Consider the following 23,389-nt stretch of genomic DNA (forward strand, 5'->3'; position numbering starts at 1 on the left):
TATGAGGCTATAGGGCTGAATTCACACCTATGTTATTGAGTCCAATTTCATGTTCCTGGAAATAATGGGGAGTCGGATCTATTATATGAGGGGAAACCAGGAGCACCCAACAGACCCCATCGGGTTTGTCTTGGTTTGTGTCTTTCTACAAGAAAAAAATAGCTGTTTGCTGTACTGATTTTATGGCAAATATGATGGAAAGTGCAACTAAGGTTCAGAACGGTAACTCCGAGACTGGCATGATGTGCCTGAAGCTTTTTGTGGTACATACGTGCCCTGGGAGGCATAAGGATATTAAAATTACAAATCAATGCCCTGAAATACATGAAGAAATATAACATGTAAAAAAAAACAAAAAAAAACGAGCCCTCTCACAGGTAGTATCACCAGACTGGTGTGCAATCGATAGGAGGCAACCAATGGACACTCATCTTGAGGCCTGTCCCACACATCCAGATAATTCCGGTACCGGAATCATCCGTGTCCGTGTGCTTACGTAGCACATCAGTGTGGCACACGTGCGGCAGCCGTGTGCCGACTGAGGACCACACGGACCGTGCAGGAGACAGCGCTACAGTTAACCGCTGTCCCCTGCAAGCGGTGCTGAAGCCGGTATTCATCCCTTCTTCCCAGCAGCGTTCGCTGGAAAGAAGGAATGAAAAATCATTTTTTAAAATTTTTTTTAAAATAAAGTTGCCGGTAATCTGCCCCCTCCCACCCCCTGTGCGCCCGCCCGCTGGCCTTAAAATACTTACCCAGCTCCCTCGGTGCTTCCATCCTCTCAGCGTCGCAGCTCTTCCTGTATGAGCGGTCACGTGGTGCCTCTTATTACAGTAATGAATATGCGGCTCCACCCCTATGGGAGGTGGAGCCGCATATTCATCACTGTAATGTGCGGCACCACGTGACCGCTCATACAGGACAAGCAGCGACGCTGAGAGGATGGAAGCGCCGAGGGAGCTGGGTAAGTATTTTAATAACAGCGGGCGGGCGCACAGGGTGTGGGAGGGGGCAGATTACCGGCAACTTTATTAAAAAAAAAAAAAATTAAAAAAATGATTTTTCATTCATTCTTTCCAGCGAACACTGCTGGAGAGAAGAAATGAATGGGGCTTCAGCACCACTAGCTAGGGGGACAGCGCTTACAGTAGCGCCGTCTCCTGCACGGCACACGGACTGCACACGGACAGCATCCATGTGCGGTACGTGTTTTACGTGGACCCATTGACTTTAATGGGTCCGTGTGATCCGTGCGCTCCCACGAACACTGACATGTCTCCGTGTTTTCCAAACGGACACACGGTCCGTGAAAACGCTGACATGTGCAGAGACACATTGATTTTAATGTGTCTACGTGAGTCAGTGTCTCCGGTGCGTGAGGAAACTGTCACCTCACGTACCGGAGCCACTGACGTGTGAAACCAGCCCGAGTGTTCTACATTCAGATCTAGCAAATTGTTACACGTGGAGGAAAGACAATTATGGCAGCTAAATAGGAAAGGGTTCTTTACAGTAAGAGCAATCAGACTGGAATGCCGACCACAAGAGCTAGTAATGGCAGCTACTATAACAACATTTAAAAAGGTCTGGATGCTTTTTTAGCAAAACATGACATTGTGAGTTATAAATAATCTAGCAATATAAAATAAATAACTTTGAAGATAGGTTGAACATGATGGTCCTAGGTCTTTTTTCAACCTGTGTAATTATGTGAACTGTACATTAGGAAAATGCTTGAAATGTAAATCCCTATAATATTATTTTACAAGTAATTTCCCCTTATTTTTTTCTGTGTAAAGTGCTAGCTATAAATCCAATCTCTGGATTTAAAAAGTGCAAAACACTCCTGAAACACTTGCACGTTTAATCTGTATTTCTTATGGTGCCTAAGGAAAGCGATAATGATAGGCGCCTGCTTGGTAACAAGTGCAGTTATTTGCCTCCATAATGCAGTGAATTACCAGTGATGAAAGGGTTAATACTTGGGTCCTGCCTCAGTAATAGCCCCTGCAGTAACCATGACAACTGTTATGAGGTCATAAACAAGTGTGATAAAGAAGATTCCATAATAGAAGGCCGCGCTGCCACAATCAGCGCCATTACTGATGCACCTGAGGACGTTGAGCTTGACCATCCCACGTAATGTGCCGACCTTGGTGAAATTTGGAGGTTCTAGCAGGGAACGGGTTTGTCTGTTTTAGACACCCCTAGGGCATGGGAAAGTAACTGAGAAGGGGGGTCCCCAGCACAAGATCCCATTCTGTTACCCTCTACAAAGAGCTGCTCTCCTTTGGGAGTTCATGAAAGCACCTATGACTTTAATGGGTGAGAAATTGGGATGGGAGAAGGGGGAGGGGGCATTTCTCCTATTAGGGGTTATCTATTATGAACAATCCCTGTAACCAAAAGTCTAAATTTATGAGAGGTGGACCTGGATCTGTAAGGAAGAAATGGTTCATCCATCTGGGAAATCAGAGCAACTAAATTGGGTCTAACAACCAATGTGGTGACCGATATCGCAGCCAGATCTCTCCCACATCCGGTTTATCACATTTATAGTCCATATTTGTTATGTCGTTCTCTGTAAATCTGGTAAAATATACAAATGTTAAAACTTGTTACATCTGTTATATATCGGCACTAACTCTCTAAGCCCAAGGGAAGGGCGATCCTCCAGCCATCGTTCCCTAGAGGTTTCCATCAAAGGGGGTTTTTCCTCTCCTGAGTGCTGGAGGGTGACTCTTCGTGAGTCGGGGGTTGTGCCATTTTTGGTGTCATATGAATGTAAATAAAATTGAGAACGTTTGATACCTAATTACAATGCTTCGTGTATTTATTTTGTGTGATTCATTTTGTTTGGGAGTCGGGGTCCATCACATGTCACTGTGTCATAGGGCCGGACATCTGCCAGCCACAGTTTTGCCCCAGGTGTTGCTCCTGCTCTGCTGAATATCATGGAGTAGAGAATACAAGCAAGTGTGCACTCATCATTGGAATAAGGACTTAGATTACAGCAGGATTACAAGCAGCTTCCTCGCCTCATTCACACAGTGAGTATTTTAGCCAGTACTTTACATCAGTATTTGTCAGCTAAAAAAACAGACAGGAGCAAACACTGGCAAAAATAATAACTGAATGACTTTTACCTCTTCTGTGTTTTGGATCCTCTCCTGGAGTCTGTTAACAAATACTGATGCAAAATATCGCCATGTATAAGTGCTGTAAATCCTTACTGACTTCATCGTTACATCGATGACAGCGCTGCAGACGATAAGATACCATGGGTGGCACCAGAGATACAGCCCTGGAGCAGGGGAGACTGTGTAAAGTACAGGGGAACAGAGATTTCACTTTCTGAATACCCTTCATAAAAACAGACGCATTTCGAACCAGGATGAAGAACGTTGTAATGTTTGAAACGAGTTGGTTATTTTAGAAAGTGTTTACTTCAACCTTTTGCAGAGTTTGTATATTTTTTTCACTTTTTTAATGTATTAAATTAAAATATATTCTGGAAGCGGGATCCTTTAAGGTTCTTGGACTTGTTTACTTTTTTTTAATACTACAAAAACTGAGGTGTGTTGAATTTTTGAAATCTCGGGAATTATATGTGTTTTATTTGCGGGATTTCCCCATACACTTTAATGAGGTCCAAATATTTGCATATAAAAAATTCATATGGGTTTTTATTACATTTCAGCAGCAAAAAAAATGGATGTAATCCACATGCACACATAACATTATCAATAAAGCATTATCAAAGCTCACAGCAAACAGGAAGTTTACAAAACAAAGTAATTTTAATTTAAAAATTATATTAAAAAAGAAGCAAGAGTGAAACTGAAAAAAATACAATAAAAACAAGTAAAAAAAAAAACACTCAAAAGGCAACGAAGAAACACAAATAACCTAATCTGGCAAGTTGAAGAATGAAATTCTGCAGGAAATCTACAGCATCAAAATCTCACCAAATACTCATCGAAGAAACATAGCCTTAGAGGGTAATTTCACTGATTGTGAGATGGAAGATGAGCGACCAGTCTGCTGCCAATGGGAAAGAATTTGTGGTCTAAATTATGAGATTGTCCAGCTAAGAAGAAAGTGCACAAAACCCCCAAAACAAAACATTTTGATATGGTATCTTGAAGAATACTAAAGAATATAGGGGTGTCCTTTGTCCGTGATCCTCGTGGTAAGTGTGGTTACAGAGAACATGTCATGCTCTTGGCTCTGGACGGCTGTTATACCCTGCAGTAACTGACAATCCACGGATATGAATAAGCGCTGTATTGTGAGCTGCAGCCAGGGCCGCAGTCATGGCCCACATAGGTGGCCGGAATATACAGGTATCCTTGCCGGCGTTTGGAACAGCCGCACAGAACAATGCTGGAAGGCGGGGGACCTGTGGAGCGTCTGACAAGCGCAGTGCGCATGCCCAGGAATCTCAGCCCCGCACTGTGCATACTGCATAACACAGTGCGGGGCGGGGATTCAGTAACAGGCTGGCCGCACTGCCCGCACAGGCGCAGAAAGGAACCCGGCATCAGCGCTCGGACGGCAAATGCTCTATGCGCCTGCGCAAGGCAGAAGAGCAGAGCGCAGGCGCCGGATTTCACACAATAATAGCACTGAGGGGGCGGCGAAAATCAACCCAACAGATGACTGACGGCAGTTGGGCGCTTCTAAGAGGAGGCTTCAGACCCGCCTCCATGGACAAAGACAGGTATTTCAGCAGATTTATAAATACATTTATTGTGGCAATAACAGAAACAAAAACTAAAAGAGCCACCTTGTTAGACTGCAGCATTACTGCTGCACAAGGTGGCTCTTTTAGTTTATAACGGCTGGAGGGGGTGACAGTGGCCCTTTAATGTTATGTGGCCCACTGCTTAGCTGGGGGCCCTCAGGCCCAGATGACCTGCCTGGGCTCCCTAGCCTGACTGACCCAAAACCAGGAAATCCTCCTGTCTTACCCACAGTTGGCCCCTGCTAAGTTAACTGTTACTGTTCCTGAGTTCCTATCTCTAATCTCAGTGTGCTATAATGCCCCCATCTAGTGGCTAACCCAGACTCTTAGAGCTGCTTAAAATGTACAGAAACTGGCCAACACCCCATCACCATTTTTTTCGATCAAAATTTTGAAAATTTAAAGGAAGAGACAGTTTAATAAAGAGACACAAGTCTCCTTTAGGAGCCTCTAAAACCCAGCAATGGTCTTTGTCGAGCACCGGACAATGTAAAGTGCTAACAAATATATACCCTATCTAACAAACAATTTGTGAACAGACATATATGCTGATAAGGGACAACTGAACGCTGGACTGGACGTGGTTGCTGACTGTTGTGTCTGTGCAACTGCAGGTTGTGGGCAAGAGGCATCAGCGCCTCCTTCCTGGACAGCAAATTGGGAAGGGTGTAACACAGGGGAACTGAATTACTCCATGCATTTAAATCCGGTACATAAAGCACCCATCTGGAGTTACTTCATTGATGCAAGAAATGCAATTTGTAAAACAGTAACAGACCTACAGTCATGGCCAAAAGTATTGACACCCCTGCAATTCTATCAGATAATACTCAGTTTCTTCCTGAAAATGATTGCAAACACAAATTCTTTGGTATTATTATCTTCATTTAGTTTGTCTTAAATGAAAAAACACAAAAGAGAATGAAGCAAAAAGCAAAACATTGATCATTTCACACAAAACTCCCAAAATGGGCCAGACAAAAGTATTGGCACCCTCAGCCTAATACTTGGTTGCACAACCTTTAGCCAAAATAACTGCGACCAACCGCTTCCGGTAACCATGAATGAGTTTCTTACAATGCTGTGCTGGAATTTTAGACCATTCTTCTTTGGCAAACTGCTCCAGGTCCCTGATATTTGAAGGGTGCCTTCTCCAAACTGCCATTTTTAGATCTCTCCACAGGTGTTCTACGGGATTCAGGTCTGGACTCACATGCAGGTATGAAAGTCCATTTAGGTTTTGCCAGTGGACGACCTGTACATGCGCGCACATTTAACCTGTACCGCGCAGGTCCATAGACTAATTTTAGATTAAGATTAAAAGCTGGATAGTGTTAATTTTAATTCTCACCTTTATTGTCATGTTATTATTATCATTTATTTACCTTTTAACGAATAAATTATTAAAAGTTGTTTTTATGATTCACATAAATTTACATATTATTTATTTGCGTATTCGTATCTATTTACCCAACATGTGTTGTATTCATATAACGCACTTGTAGTTATTATTATTGTCATTTTTATTTTTCCTTTTTTGCACATATTGCCATCTGTCATTTTTGTTATTTACCATATTTCCTCCTTATTCTATACAAAATCCTGTTTTTGTAGACAATACATTTTTATTGGCTATCGTTCCATAAGTCTGGATATATATCACTAGGGTCCCTTACAGGGCCCACTATTAGTATGTACAAGCCATTCATGTAACCAGGCATATGGGCGGGCATCTTTGGGGTTGACTGACAGGTTACTAGCGTAAATTCTCTCGAGCACCTAGGGACTGGTAACCCTGACGAAGGACGCAGTTCCTTTGAAACGCTTTGGTAAGCAATCTGGTCCCAGTACCGCTCTGTAGCTGTGATGTCACACGCTCGGTTCCATGTCGGCCATCTTCCCCCTTGCTGGTATCCAGGGACGCCACCGGCCGGGGCTCTCCCTGGCTCAACCCAGCCTCCTCGCAGCGCCACTGTGCTGCAGCATTTCCGTATTCCCATTCATACACCAGACGCCGGGCACCACACTGCAGGACCCTTCGTACAGCTTCATACCTGGTATCGCTGCATCTGGACCCCGGCTTCTTATGTCACTACCCACCACCATACTGACAGTCTCTTTATGTGGCCTACATGACCTAACAGGTACGTGCACTATTAACCCTGAGTGGGCCTTTGTACTATTGCTCATCATGCACTAATGTGCATTATTACCTCCAAGTAGGCCTGTTTGTATCACTACTCACCGTCCGAGAGTGGTAATATTGCTTCTAGGGGTTTCATTACACAAACCATATTCATCATATGTTTTGGTATTTTTACGTGTTTTTAACCTTTTATCTCCTTATGCGCGGTTTCAGTTTTTTTCCTATTTGTATTTTTTATGACAGGGTTGGCGTCTACCTGCCTTGATTCCAGCTGCTAAGGGTATTTTCTATTCGATTAGCGCTTGTGTGTTTTCTTTTTACAAGATTTTATATCTGTTTATGATTGGAAAAACCTTAATCAAATGTGCTGAACTTCTGTGTCCTTCAAAACATGAACATTTCCTAAGGGTGCACATACTTTCTGAGCTGGTCTTCCCTGCCTGCCTGATTTTCCAATGTGCAGTAGATCGTTAATATGGAAATGATGCACGTGTTATCTGACACATTGGATCAATCCCTATAATGTATGAAAGGTCAGGTTATTGTAATTTTTTGCTAACAAATATGCAAATATCCTTTGTGGATACAATTTGCATAGAGAAGTGAAATTGCGATGGCACCAGGGCTGATTGAAATGTGAGTTATACAGAGGCCAATGAACACTAAACCCAGACTCAGTAGGCGCCTACACCATGAAGATCTTCCTATATGCCACCTGCCGTAACTGGATACATAGGATCAAGTCTGAAATACTTTCTTGCTTTTGCCCTTATCTCTTATGTTCTTTAATGTGATGCTTTGTAAATTTGGGGAATTTGGGACTTTGTTCCATGCTCCTGTATGTCTTGTGAATGTTCGACAGCTGGAACACATGCAAGCATTGCCTAACAAACAGGAAATGTGTTGCGGCTGTCAAACATCTGCGAGACATGCAGTCACGGGGACTAGAACATAATTTTCGAGCGTGCCAAAGACACTCAGTTAGCACCCGAGCATGCTCAGATAACATCTTATCTGAGCACTTTCGCTCATCACTACTTCTGAGTCATTGGGCTGTCGCTGTGCAGACCGGGTCTAACCACTATATAAATGCACCAGTTATTATCATGACTAAGGGTGTTACACACCTGAAACTCATAGATCTATATTATGCCTTCTCCATGGATCCTGTAGTCGTGTTTATGAAGTTGGAATTTTAACTATTTGTCACTGGATTAATATTATCCACTAATAAAGAAGATATACGGTATTGATTTTTTTTAAAAGTTAATGAAGCTAGAATTTCTACCTTTTCCTGATCGCATTTTCTAACATGTCCTTCAAAGCCGTTACAGATGGAGCAGGATGGATCAAAGGAAGGGTTATTGTTGGAACTGGTATAAAAGTGGCGTAGAGCAATAAACATTTCCATTATTAATGATTCCCTGCGTTGGCGGACTGTGTTCTTATAGACAATAGTTCTTTTGTAAAATGAACACTACCTGAAAGGTGAAGCATTTGGTTTGGTGTTAGGTTCATTGTGTGAAGGTTCAGCTCTCTAGATTTGGAAATACTGTAATAAAGTTGTGATTTATCTACGCTTTTAGGGAAGATTATTTCTTTTACAGTGTGAAATGCATTTATTTCTTGTGCTTATATAGAATTCCACATTCCATATTCTGCAGCACTTTGCACACATTAGCATCACTGTCCCCATTGGGGCACATTCTTGTCATAAACCGTTTTAAAGAATCCTGAAAATGTAAAATTCAGTCATATGTAAGTGATATTGTTAAATAGATGCGAATGATTATATATATTTTTTTCACACCATTTACATTTTCGTCCCCCTTCACTTCAATGTAAGTAGAGCTGAAGATGGTTACTTTGAAGGTGCATTTATACTGCTAGATTCCTAGGATCACTCATTTCAGGAGAATCTCTTTAAATTATCTTTTGTGCTGAGCAAAAATTAATTGTTCCCGGCAGCACATCCTGTGTAAACAGGACCTGTGCTGCCGAGAACATTGGCAGCCTATGTGCATTGAACAATCTGTTACAGATCATTCAGTGAACATTGTTAAGTGTGTAAGCGGACCTGTAGTCACGTGCTGGATGGAGGCTCTCTGGTTGCAATCCATTTGATGCCTACTAGACTGGTCAGCATTTGAGTATGTTCGTTTACCATGATCATGGTTGTCCTGATGAAGAAGCTATATGCTTCGAAACGCGTTGACAAATAAACAACTTACTATTTAGATTGGCATCCGTCATTCTTCATCCTATGGCAGCGCGGAATCAACTCATTTGTTTTTTCCATTGCCTATGCTAAAAGGGCTTCATGAGTATATCAGGGGAACTTGCCAGGATCTCTGAGCAGGGCGGCTCATTTATACAAAGTCGATTTTCTATTCAATTACAATACAAATTCTATCTATGGCCAAACAGGCATGTTTCCTGTACCTGATTCTGTTGATGGATAGTAGGCATAAATCAACTGAAAGACTTCCTTCAAAATCCATTACCATCCATTCTATACTTGTACATGGATACAGTCAAGTTTTTTGTTTTTTTTTTGTACTGACACAAGAAGCCCCAAATTGCATCTCAGTTCTTTCACTTGCCTTGTTCATAGCCTGCAATTTGGGGCCAAATTATGGAATTACCACTCACTTTCTAAGTCAGTATGATGGTAGTTCAGGCTCTGATGGTGCCACGTAGGAGGCTGCGGTAGGAGAACTCATCGATGAGAGTGGTTAGACTGTTTGCCAATGTGAGAGGCTCGAGGAGAAGGTTATTCATTACCTTTCATAAGAATCCTTAATGGAAAATAAGATGAGCACAATTGTCTGAAATGAGATGCAGGTTGGATACAGAATGGAAAAAGCCATGGTCAAACAGTAGTTGCGGGCATATCATCAAGACGTAATTATGGTGGTTGTTTTGTAATGAGTTGTTTGTTGTGACAACAATTATCTTGATTTTAATGTAAGGTTTGTCTGGTCTTGTTAGGAGGACATCATGCTGGTCTTCCTAATAACATTGGACCTCCTGTCTTTCTGTAACAATGATCTAGAAAAACGTGTGATAACAATCTCATACTTGTTCTTCATCGTACCATCCTTGTTGGACATTTGCTTCTAACACTGCATATGCCAACATGCATCATTTAATGGATATTTGTCCCCAGAACCTCGTATGCCCCCAGCATTTGAAACCATGACAATTTATAGAAATTTTTTCTTCCCACGACATGTAGTTCTGCTCCCTTCCAATGTATCAGCTTATAATATACCAGAGTTGACAATAAAGAAGTGTCGTTAACACGACCACGGTATTAAAAAAAAAAAAAAAAAAAAAACTGCGCCACCACTCTTGCCCATAGACTTTGGCATTACATCCTATCTTCTTATCTCATATAACATGTTTAGGACTTAGTTTGTGATTGTTAGCCAGAAATGTACACCATCTGGAGCCCACCCTGAAATTCATTTTTTTTATTTTCAGGGAATTGATTTCTAGGGTCATGCCTGTTTTGAGCCCAAACACTTGACAGTGATATTATCAGACTTTGTTTTACAAACTATTTACTATCAGTACATTTTTTTGCCGCCTTCTGTATCAATGGTATCCATACACATTAGACTAATGTCTGCCGAACTTGCTCATATCGGGGAGGTCGGCCAAAATTTTCTCCACTCACAGATGATGTCAGGGGAGGGAAGGATCTGACATTTTGGATTTACAATGTGCCAGAGCAGACGGTCAGCACTCTCACGAAGAACGCAGGTAGCTCTCAGCAAGCCAAGCGTTCCTGTATATCCACCAAGAGTTGTCTAATGTGTATGAGAGTCCATAAGAGGCATTCATTCCTCTTTGTAAAGTAATAGTAGATATATGGAATAAAATATTGATGGAGAGGAAATGTTAATGTTAAACAATTTAATGGCAATCCAGGATTGCTTTATTGTACAGAATTGCCCACGTTTATTAACATTGGATTGTGCCATCCTCTTTTCCCTTCATTTGGAGTAATCAGTTAAAACCGCTTTTTCTGCCTCTCTTTAAATGCCCCCTGGAGAAGGCTAATGCGAAACGCTTGTTAGGGACAGATGTTTCCCTCTGGTTTTCCCAGTATTGCATTTACCTCCAATTTAAGCTGATTGTTGGGGTACATATTGTATTGTATTTATCCTTGTCTTATGGTGAAGCCAAGCTTTGATTCATGCTGCCTGCCTACCTCTCAAGAGTACTTTCCCCAAGATCACTGGAGGCGAGCTTAAGCATTTTCTTTGCTGGAGATAGCCAAGTGCAGAACTCTTCTTTTTCCAGTAGTCCCATAGACAATGAATGAGGCTTAGTTGCGCATGGTTGGTAACGAGCTTCTTGTTGGTACATGCTTCTTGTGGAAATGGGATAACTTATCTTGGTAAAACCTCTTTTTAAGCAAAAGTTGGAAGTAATGTGTTCCAATTTATTAAAATCTGGACAGATTTTCTGTCTTTAGTAATAATAAATCTGTTGGAAAATTGATGACCACGCACTCTCCCGTTTAACTCTGCCCAATTTGTGCCACTTTTTAAAATGGGTGACAAGCAAGAAAAGTAGTGATGTTCAGCAAGATTTGCAACTTTTCTGAGCCAAAGAAGCAGGACAAAGTGATTTAATAAATTTTTCCCAGAATTTTACAAGTAGTTATTATTCTTTTTTTCTCCACATATACATACCAACAGCTTCTAATTGCTGGATGCTACATTACATGGAGTTACTGGAAAATAGCTATCAGGCACAATATATGGGATTTTCTCTTACATTTTCCGACAGCACATAAGAGTCCATGAGTGGATTATTCAGTGATAAGTATTCCAGATTCTTTCAGTGCTGCGTTAACTGCAGATTTCTTTGGGCCCAAGTCCAAAATGGAAGGAATGTAAGAGCATTAAATATCAAACAACTTAGTTAAAAATACCTATGAATGAAATAAGCTTGTCCAGTACAGAAATGCCGTACTATGCAGATTACAGGAGTGTACTCAAGTATATTGGACGTCCGGCTCTTAATCACAGGAATGTGTTCTCATTTCAGGCTTGAACAAGAAATCGAAGATCTAGAGAAGCAAGAAACCCAACTGTCTGCTAAAGAAATGCGCGTGCTACAGAAGCTGAAGTCCGTGGAGCGAACGAATGAAGATATAATAAAGGTATGAGAAGGCCGATACAATGGGGCTCAATATAGAAGATTTATCCTAGGACATAAATCCATTAACTGCATAGCAGATTTGAGAGGTAAATTGCTAATTCAAGGACGGCACTCCTGAAGACATCAGTTCTGCTTATTGAGCTCCATATTTCCAAATCCGAAATTGCACCGAGCACAGTGCACACTACACTGTAACTTACTAGTATTCCCTCTGCTCGGTAAAAACACATGGTGAAATACAATCGAGGTAGATGAGTGAAGCAACGTTTCGGCCCAAAAAAGGCCTTTTTCAAGCAAGAAGTACAATAACAAAAATACTTGATGGCTGTAAATTTTATTGTACTTCTGGCTTAAAAAGTCCCTTTTGGGCCCAAACATTGCTTGACTCTTCTACCTCAATGGTATTTCACCATGTGTTTTTTAAAGATGGAATAAAGGCTATGTTTTATCCCCATTTTTTCTGGTGCCTTGGAATCTTGGATTTTCTCCGCGGTGCAAAGCAAGAGAACTGGTTGGCTGGGTGAGAGGCCTCTGACTGGAAGTCCAAAGGGTAAAGTTTTTCCTTCAACAGGGCTCCAAGTTAGTGCAGGGAGACTAATAGGCCTGGCAAATATGCAAAAGAAGAGCGCAGGGTTTCTAGTGCCCCCGATTACAAGTAGGAAGCCTAAAAGTCAATAATAACTCTTTAATGGGTCTTACCCTATGACTTAGGATCAGAAGCCAAATCAGAAACTCCATTTGCATACATACATTTCAGGGTGTTTGACCACTCATCAGTACAAAAGCAGGAAAACTGGTTTGGCTGAGTGAGAAGCCTCTGACAGGAGGCTTAACTGGTAAAGATTCTTCTTGTGGAGAGTTCCAAGTTGGCTTCTTATTCTGATATTGACTTTTTGGATTGTTATTTCCAATAGGTGGCACTGGTGTCCTTTTTCTCTCTGTAAAATCATATTTTATTTCAATAGGAAGCATTGAATGACCTATAAGTCTCCTTACACCAAATTGCTGCTCTCCACCAGGACAAACCTTACATTCCCTTTTAGACTCCATAGGACCAGGCATACAACCCCAATATTCCAATAAGTGAGAGTCGTGCCAGAACTTCACCTCTCAAGTCTGCGAGAAAAAAACAGTCTTGTCATATAGGTTGAAGTAAAATATGATAATACATTTAGGGAAATAATTAATAGTTCAGCTACTATATTTCTCTTTGCTTCGAACAATACAAATTCTAATCTTTTTGTTCTTTCAGGCTGTGAAAGCTGAAGTGCAAGAAGGTATGTATTGGTATTCTAAGTACTCTGTTTGCTTCATCCTAAAGGAAAGCATTCTTTTTATATTAGATACCAAACTAATGTACCGTAACTTTTATAAAGTTGGAAAATAATTTTGTATTTTGGGGCTACCTTGGGAACACTGGGGGACACGGACAGGAGAGGGCCCTGTGCAAGAGCAATATATGGGCCCTTTGTAATCCAATAGCTCATCAGAATGCTTGCTTGGGAACCCTTTTAGGGCCTGGGTGTAATATATCTCTGCATCCCCCTATAGTTATGCTTTCAGAAATAAATGGTGACGTTGCAACATAGACTTTTTCTTCCTTTTAATGTTTGAAAACTTGAGTTGAATTTCTCCTAGTCCATGTTGCAGCCAATGGTTTTAGTCTTGTGCAAACTTTCAATAACACTGACATACCTGGTGTCACTAGAAAATCATGAGGAGCGGGCACCCACCCATGAAGAATGGAAAAGATAGGTGCTACAAACGCATATAGCAAAGAAAGCCAGCACAGCAACACATAAAGAAAAAAAAGCGGGTCATTGAATATCAATTCATATAGTTTATTAGGGGAATCGGAACAAATAATCCATGTGGCAAAAAATTGTATTAAAAAGTGCATAACAGCATAAAGCTAAAGATAAAATCTACCAAAACAGCAGGATAATTTTTGGGGGCAAAAATACCCCTTCTCTCATCATATATATTTATAGATTTATATGTTCTACTGTTTTTTTTTATGTTCAGCATTGTGGGACAAGTTTGGGGTTTCTAGATATTTTCGACTGATTCATCAATTGTGTCTTTTTAGATCAGTTTTGATTTTTTTTTTTCAAATTTCATCAACCACATGAAGCATTTTGAAAGACACAAAAAAGTCAATACCACAAGGAAAAAAAAATTGCAAATAATGAATTGGATCCATTATGTTTTTGATGAACTTTTAGCCCTTGTTTAGGGCACTTTACATAGTATGTTATATGCAGTTGTATGGTATGATGAGAGGGGTTATTTTGACACTTACCATGGTGTTTTTATAGGTCTTGTCTTTAGCTTTGTGCTGTTATGTACTTTTTAAATGTTTTTGTAATACATTTTTTTTGCCACATAGATTATTACAATACATTGACTATATTATAAAGATTTTTTTTTTTATTTTACATTTACGGTTTATATAATTCATAAGTTACAATAGGTGTTTTGATGTTTGTTTATGCTAGATCCAGAACCAGTAAAGGATATCTACGCAGGCATCCCTGATTTACCGCCATCGTATAAACCCTCATTTATCAGAAGAATGGAAAGTGCCCAAACTGAGAATGGGGAGGAGGCAAGGAAAGGTATGAACGGTACCAAAACCATTGCACAACGAATGATATGATGGGAAGCGGTGTTTTATGGGCTCAGAGATCGCTTTTCCCCCCAATTACTATGTTTAGTAGAGTAGTAATAACTTTAGGCATTAGGAGATGGTGAACAAATACCATATAATGTGTCTATAGTATATTGTACCATACCGTTTATAGAGTACAGTCTATAAGTTTACTCTACGTCCACATTATATGTCAAGGCGGATTTCACATTATATACCTCCGAAAAAAGCTACAAATTGTGCCCCATTATTGTTGAAATGTTCCTCCAGTGAAAAAAGAAATTGCCATGTGCATCCTTATGCCAAAAAGACACTTGTCAAGTGGCTCTATGGATACATTTGTGATAAGTAGACTTGAGCGAATATGTTCAGAAACGATCGCCGAATTTGAATTTGCCATATTCGTGCCATATTGGTACCCTACTCATGCCGAATTTATGTTTGATGATCGGTTCCGCACATACAGCTCTGGCAAAAATTAAGAGACTACTGCAAAATGTTCAGTTTGTCTGATTTTTCTCTTTATAGGTATATTTTGGAGTAAAATGTAAATTGTTATTTTATTCTATAAACTTCTGACAACATGTCTCTGAATTTCCAAGCAACAAGTTTTGTATTTTTTTCTGAAAAAGAAAAATGGTCAAAATTTAAAAAAAAAACCAAAGACAACCCATTGCTTTCAGACCTCAAATAATGCAAAGAAAACAAGTTAATAATCATTTAGAGACAACAATAGTAATGCTTTAACTCGGGAAGAGTTTAAAAATCAATATTTTGGGGAATAACCATGATTTTTAATCACAGCTTTCATGCGTCTTGGCATGCTTTCCACCAGTCTTTCACACTGGTTCTGGCGCAAAACTGTAATTGTTTAAAAAATAACATTTGGGCTTGACGCCCTAACCAGCTCACCGACTGCCCCAGGTGCACGGAACTCCATCAGGATCTGACGTGGATCAGCAAAATACGAAGGTAGGCGTTCCAGCTCCTAAAACATTTTCTTTATTCTTCCAAACATTAAAACATGACAGACGGCAGTGTCCTCTTTACATGTGGATAGGCACACCAGGCACTGGCGGCCAAGCAACGCGTTTCGATCCTAGTGTGGATCTTTGTCACAGCTCTGCCGTCTGTCATGTTTTAATGTTTGGAAGAATAAAGAAATTGTTTTAGGAGCTGGATCGCCTACCTTGATATTTGGCAAAAATTTAAGAAGTTCTTTGTTTGATGGCTTGTGACTATCCATCATCCCCTCCATTCCAGAGGTTTTCAATGGGGTTCAGGTGTGGGGATTGGGCTGCCCATGACAGGGTTTTGATGTGGTGGTCCCTTAATTTTTGCCAGAGCTGTATTAACTCATTTCTACTCCTATAGACTGCGTTTGCTAATATTACAAATACCATATTCGCCGGCAATCGTTATCCGAACCAAATATTGAAAAATTCGCTCAACTCTAGTCATAAGCATTGGAGTACTTTTCTGAATGATGCGCTAATCTACTACAACAACACACTGGGTCCAAGTCATCTTCTACATCTTCTTTTTTGGCTAATGGTATTCATTGACTTTTTAGTACCAAATTTTTCAAAATGGTACACATGGTTCATGACATTTGCACAAAATAAAAAAAATGCTCTAAAAACACACAATTGACGAATCAATTGAGGGCATATTCCCTCAGTGACAAACATAAAAATACAAAGTGAAAAAACCCACACAGGTGAACAGATGTTGACTTAAAGACACAAATTAGAAAAATAAAGCACAAATGAAAAACAGGCAAGAAACAACAAAAACTAGACACAAGACCCAAATGCATTAATGAACCGGCCCCAATGTGAACAGAGCCTTATTTAATCATACAAAGTATGTTAAACGCAATCTATTATAGTAATGATATATCTGTTTATTTAGCATTATTTGCCATGGAGATTAAAGTCGAGAAAGATATGAAGACTGGAAAAAACACGGTAATATCATCAATCCCAGTGCCATCTGATGAGATAAAAGATGCAGGAGTGAAAGTCTACGATGATGGCAGAAAGTCTGTGTATGCATTAAGCTCTGAAGGCAAGATGGTAAAAAATGGTATAGATAGTCTTGCCCCCATAGAAGTGGAGGACCTTTTGCGTAAAGCTACGGAAAGAAGTACACAGTCTCCCACAGAGTATCACGAACCGGTATTTTCAAATCCCTTTCACAATTCTGTCACCCACAAGGGCCAAGTCTCCCCCAGCATAAATGGTCACAGCTCCCCGGTGACGATGGAACATCAAAATGGTCATAATTCGACTTTTACAGAAGAGATGCCCATAGTTCACTCACCCGTTCCAGGAAATCCTATGTCTTCTCGGCCAAGAGTCATGACGCAGAATGGACAAGCAACTAATGTTGAATTCCAAGTAAAGGAGGCATGCCATGAAGCAACCTTCAGGAACTCGCCAGATGACATCACTAAATACCAACCGGTTGAATGGGAAGATAACGTCCACTACAACATTGTTCATGCTGCTCCCTGTTATGTAGATGACAACGAGCCAGTTACCATGATCTTTATGGGGTACAAGCAAGCTGATGAAAATGATAGCAGGCCGCTGACCGATTACGAAGGGGTGATCAGGGCAGAATTAGTTGTTATTGATGATGACGAGGAGAATAATAAGGAAGACGAAAAAAGAGTTAACAAACTAACTAATGTGCCTGAAACTCAACCGCTTCATATTTCTAATCCTTCCATCTCGACCAATACTGTACAAAAAGTACCGATACACAATATTGCATTGCACAGTCCTCAGCCATACAAGAACTCCATATCCTTAAGAGAACAAGACGCAACTTTGGGACCCCATAACTATCTCCCTGCCTCCAATCAGAGCATAGATGATGGTACTGAGGACCCTTCCCTAACAGGTGAGAAGCCTGTCAGCAAGTGCAAATGCTGTTCTGTCATGTAATGTTTTAACGCACACTTGGTCCATGATGGCAGCTCTGGTCCATGATGGTGGATCTGGTCCATGATGGTGGATCTGGTCCATGATGGTGGCTCCAGTCCATGCTGCATTACTGTGAATTTAGCACCACTGTCTACTGAATTAAGAAATGTTTAGGTTTTTGTAATTCTTATACATTCCCTGTAACAATTTTATCTACAATTCCCTATTTATACATGACCTGGGGGGGCTGGGGCGACTTCATTTGTAATGTCAGAAGTCTTCTACCCTTCAGTTTATTGCATCACCACACGATCATGTATGGTGCATCCATAGGTAAGTGGTGAGAACCCCTTTGAAGATGATCATCGCATGCCAGTATGAATCTCTGCCGAATGCTTCTGCTGTAATAAGCTCCTCATTCTGTGACTCCTCTAATATTTGAAGTTTCTTTTTCAACAGCAGCAGGAGGCATGAAACATAGACATGAATTTTTCCTTAATAGTGTAATAGCAAACATGCACAGGAACGCCATTCTGCCATGTTTCATGCCAAAAAAATCTCCATATAAATCTGCATTTCTACAATTGTTTCATCAATGGAATTAATGGATGCCCAATGTTACGATTCTTCCAAAATCCTTCATTCTACTTTACGTAAATTTTTGGTTAAAGGCTGTGCTGTTAGAATCTATCTTGCTTTACTGATCCAATGCATGCAACATTTGCAAATAGTCCTCAATTAAGGAGAAAAGAGGAGTTTATTGTATACAAATTGTAAAATATCTAACTTATTAATATTCTTTAAAGAGTAACCGTTATTTTAATTTTTCCCACAAATCAATAGTACATGTGAAAATAAGAAACTTTATGATAGTGCACATACTATTACAGAAATCTGCTTCTTTCTCTTCCTGATCTTTCCTTTTTTTTAAATTCTCAATTCATGGGTAAAATCTGTCTTCATTGAATACTGAGATATGACAGTTGGTGCTCATAAAGTTCTATGAAGTACAGGAAGAATACATGAACAGGTTAAATTTTTGTAGCAGATATTTCTTGCACCACAAATGTGTCTCTTGGCATAAAAAATGCTGCATAAAGTACTTTGCTGGTACAGTAATACCCTGCCTGCGAGGTTTGTTTAATTAAAAAACACAGGAAAAACGAGACAAGAACGCAATGAGATAGCTATATTCATGTGTACTATTGATTTGGTAAAGTAAAATTAACTATGGTTGCGCTTTAATTATCAAATCTGGTTGGATTGTCCTGGCAGCTCTACTTCTGCATTCATTCCAGTTCAGGCGATGTTGGCACTTGGTAAATTGAGCTTTCTCTCTGTCTTTGTTCAGTAGCTAAGCCAGCCCCCTTCTCCATCATGGCTGATTTAGAGACAAAGAAGGGGTCCGATTTGGCTATGGAATTGAAGCAGACAGCCATGTCACTCAATCATGTGCCAATACAGCTTGTGCCACAATGAATGTAGAAGTGGGTCAAAAATAGCTCAATCTAAACTGATTTGAAAAACAAATTAGTAGGTTCATTTTTTAAGGATCATTAACAATATTTTTTTTTGCTACCAAGCAACACTTAAAAATTCCTACAATTTTGTGCTTGCAGTTCCTTACAAACCTATATGTCCTGACAACCGACAAACGATCCCTTTGCAAAATCTGGTCCTGCAACGTTCCCTTTTTCTACCTTCTCCTACTTGTTGCTTTCCTATAAAGTTAGCAAAAATTAGAAGCGAGATTGAAGTATGACTGCAGGTTTACTGTCTGAGGCTCTGTAAACACAACATTTTTAAGAGGGATATCTGGTACCGCTCACTCTTGTATCTGGAAAAGAAAGGTGATTAAGACTTCAGATACTCATGCTTGGTGAGACGACGGCACGTCCTCATGCCCGGTGGGTTGAGCGTCACGTCCTCAAGCCCGGTGGGGTGAGCGTCACATCTTCATGCCCGGTGGGGTGAGCGTCACATCCTCATGCCCGGTGGGATGAGCATCACATCCTCATGCCCGGTGGGGTGAGCGTCACGTCCTCATGCCCGGTGGGGTGAGCGTCACGTCCTCATGCCCGGTGGGATGAGCATCACATCCTCATTCCCGGTGGGGTGAGCGTCACGTCCTCATGCCCGGTGGGGTGAGCGTCACGTCCTCATGCCCGGTGGGATGAGCATCACATCCTCATTCCCGGTGGGGTGAGCGTCACGTCCTCATGCCCGGTGGGGTGAGCGTCACGTCCTCAAGCCCAGTGGGGTGAGCTTCACATCCTCATGCCGGGTGGGGTGAGCTTCACGTCCTCATGCCCAGTGGGGTGAGCATCACGTCCTCATGCCCGGTGGGGTGAGCGTCACGTCCTCATGCCCGGTGGGGTGAGCATCACGTCCTCATGCTCGGTGGGATGAGCATCACATCCTCATGCCCGGTGGGGTGAGCGTCACGTCCTCATGCCCGGTGGGGTGAGCATCACGTCCTCATGCCCGGTGGGATGAGCATCACATCCTCATGCCCAGTGGGGTGAGCATCACATCCTCATGCCCGGTGGGGTGAGCATGATGTCCTCATGCCCGGTGGGGTGAGCGTCACATCCTCATGCCCAGTGGGGTGAGCATCACGTCCTCATACCAGGTGGGGCAAGTGTCATGTCCTCATGCCCGGTGGGGTGAGCGGCACATCCTCATGCCCAGTAGGGTGAGCATCACATTCTCATGCCCGGTGGGGTGAGCACGACGTCCTCATGCCAGATGGGTCACATCTATGACCTCTCCAAATTACATACCTGCCAGGAAGTGTGCAGGATAGGCAGAAATCATGCATTTGTCCCAGCAGGAGACCTGAAGTCATTGGCACTGCTTGTTTCCCCATGTGAAAGTGAGCTGCGACAGATAACCGCTTGAAAACTATTTGCAGAGTTGCACCTTTTTGCTTATTTGATGCATCGGGCCAACAAATAATGGTTGCAGATATGGACGTAGCCTTTATATGTGTGGGAAATAGATGACTGGTTACTGAGGCATCTCCCTTTGCTCAAAATGGAGAATTTCTAACAATCCATAACATATTCATATTTTCTGGATGCTCCAGACTGGACATTGCAGCTCATTCTATGTGGTGCCTTGTTGGAGAAGTCATCCTTTCTTAGTGAGTTACTAGTGGAATGATGGATTTTGGCTAAATAATTGGAGATTTCTCTTCAAAACTAAATGAAAAATGCTGCCCCCCTGAAAAGCTCAGTAATGGTTGCATCACTCTCAATTACAGAAATAATGTAATTAACATTTGGAAATGTATTTCTCTGATTTGTGGATTTGATTTCACCAGTCTGCCTCATTTCTAATTGTCTGTAAACTTCTGCTTTCGCCACTGGAAATAATGCTGAGGTATGTTGTTCTGCATTCTCCCTTGCCGGTTTAGCATGGCTGCCAACTATTATCTGCCCATACTAGTAGTCCGTACTATGGAAGTCAATTAAGATATAATTTTTTTTTTCCGATTTATTCATTTAAAGTGGAAATCGGTCCAAATTTTTGTGAATTTCAGAAATGTAATTTAAAAAAAAAAATTTCATTCATTCTTAACAGTAAAGCCAATTTATGGTGAATCTGTAAACTGGAACCTAAGTTCCTACAGATTGCCCAAATGTGCTCTTAAGGGAGTTTTTGTATCCAAATCCCGGCTCCTTTTTATTATGGAATATATTTGGCTCATTCAATAATCGCAGTATTTCCAGGCTCATGGTAACAATTAGTGATCAGTGTGTGTTCTCGTTGCTCGGGTTTTCCCCAGCACGCTCGGGTGGTCTCCGAGTATTTGTAACTGCTCGGAAATTAAGTTTTCATCTTGGCAGCTGAATGATTTACAGCTTGTAGACAGCTTGAACACATGTGGGGATTCTCTATCAACCAGGCAACCCCCACATGTACTCAGCCTGGCTAGTAGCTGTAAATCATTCAGCTGCGGTGATGAAAACTAAATCTCTGAGCACTAACAAATACTCGGAGACCACCCGAGCAACTAGTACACTCGCTCATCACTAGTAACAATGCTATAACTCCTCATTTTGAAAATACAAAAACCATACACCATGTAAATATTGATGATCATACAAAGTGTTGGGCATCGGTGTATTCCCCATAAAATATATACTGGCGGGTTGGCAGTCCTGCTCTACACCTCTCTCCCAAAAAGGTATATGTGAAAAACTTTGTAATTATTCCTGATTTTTTTTTTTCCTTCTTTTCTCCATTCTCGCAGCATTGAGAATTAGAATGGCCAAGCTTGGGAAAAAAGTGATCTAAGATTCACACTCCCTACATATGGAAATTTGTAAACTATGGACGAAGAACTGCAGAAGACTTGTGTATACATTTTTAATAGACATTTTTATTGTAGGCGACCAATGGCACAATCCAGCGCATTCTGGGACTTAATTTTCGACAGTAGCTGGAGCGCCACTAGTGCCTGTCTCCTGCCGCATTGCTTTTGTGACTAACGCTATGCAAGTTAAAGTCTTTTGATATAGAAAACTGCTTATTTTGAGAATTGGAAAAATAATTTACCATGAGCCTAGCCATGTGCATTTGACTTTGATGCTTTTTTTTTCTGTAGTTTTGTCCTCGTATACGGCTTCAAATGAATTTTGTGCAATTGGTAAAATTTCAACGTTTGCTTATTATCGGAGGAGAGGCACAATACTTTCATACTTATTTTTGTTGAGTAGTCTTGTAACAACCTTTATTGAAAACAAACCAAACATGTATCGACCGACAAATGTAATACTAGTCCCAAAGACTTAAATCACCTCCCCTTGAGAAAGCAAGGCTGTAAAGCGGCGAAACGCGCGTCGGGGTGCGTCCAGCGGTCTGCCTCAGTCTGGGTAAGATGACCCTTTATTCAACTTAATATAATTGGATATTATGACCATATGTATTTAGGTGGTGGTATGGGAGAGGGATCCCTAGAGATGATCTTACAGCAGCCACTGGGCTATACTGATTAATGACCTACCTCCATTAACGCTTGGGAGCAGGTGGATGGACATTGTAGTAGATGGGGTCCCTGAAATATTATGTTGATTTAAGTCTGTGGGACTAGTATTACATATGGCACTAAGTGCAGGCAGTGTTGGTGTCCTTTTTTATCACATCTTTTAAATTTTGTCTGTCGATACATGTTTGATGGTTTGTTTTCAATAAAGGTTGTTGCAAGATTTTTTTTTACCAAAACTCCTATGTTTCTCCTTTTTGAATTATCATGGAGTGGTATGGAAGTAGCTAGGCATTAATTGCTTGGCATACTGAACAATATGAGTCTGAGTATTTTTGTATTTATTTTTAAGTATATGAATATTTCCTTGGCATTATAAAGCTGGGTTATGTAATACTGAGGATTCCAGCACATATATATCTCCAAGTTCTGTTTTCCAATGAAACAAATAGATCCCAGAAGATGGAAAAGAAACTCCTAAATTAATAAAAAAAAAAAAAATATATATATATATATATATATATATATATATATATATATATATATATATATATATATATATATATATATAATGTTAGTGTTAATGAAAACTGATATTTGTATTTGCTGGCACTTGATGTTTCAGGATCCCTTGATTTTTTTTTGCAAAAATACAAAGTATGTGCATGAAGATGAAGGAAGGGGGAAAAGAAAAAAAAAGTGTTTTTACAGAAATCAAGGGATCTTGAAACCTCAAGTATGAGCA

General features: G+C 40.7%; 1 protein-coding gene across 1 annotated transcript in view; it reads left to right on the plus strand.

Moving 5' to 3' along the window:
• Positions 1–23,131, plus strand: part of PALMD (palmdelphin) — a 69,377-nt gene extending 46,246 nt beyond the window's left edge. The window contains exons 4-8 of the mRNA XM_069737695.1: positions 11,958–12,072; positions 13,324–13,348; positions 14,570–14,689; positions 16,636–17,631; positions 21,913–23,131. Of these exons, the coding sequence (XP_069593796.1) occupies positions 11,958–12,072; positions 13,324–13,348; positions 14,570–14,689; positions 16,636–17,631; positions 21,913–21,956 (1,300 nt within the window). The 3' untranslated portion in view covers positions 21,957–23,131. The remainder of the gene's footprint in view (positions 1–11,957; positions 12,073–13,323; positions 13,349–14,569; positions 14,690–16,635; positions 17,632–21,912) is intronic.
• The last annotated feature ends 258 nt before the right edge of the window (positions 23,132–23,389 follow it).

The sequence above is a fragment of the Ranitomeya imitator genome, chromosome 8 (assembly GCF_032444005.1).
Source record: "Ranitomeya imitator isolate aRanImi1 chromosome 8, aRanImi1.pri, whole genome shotgun sequence".
Lineage (NCBI taxonomy): Eukaryota > Metazoa > Chordata > Amphibia > Anura > Dendrobatidae > Ranitomeya > Ranitomeya imitator.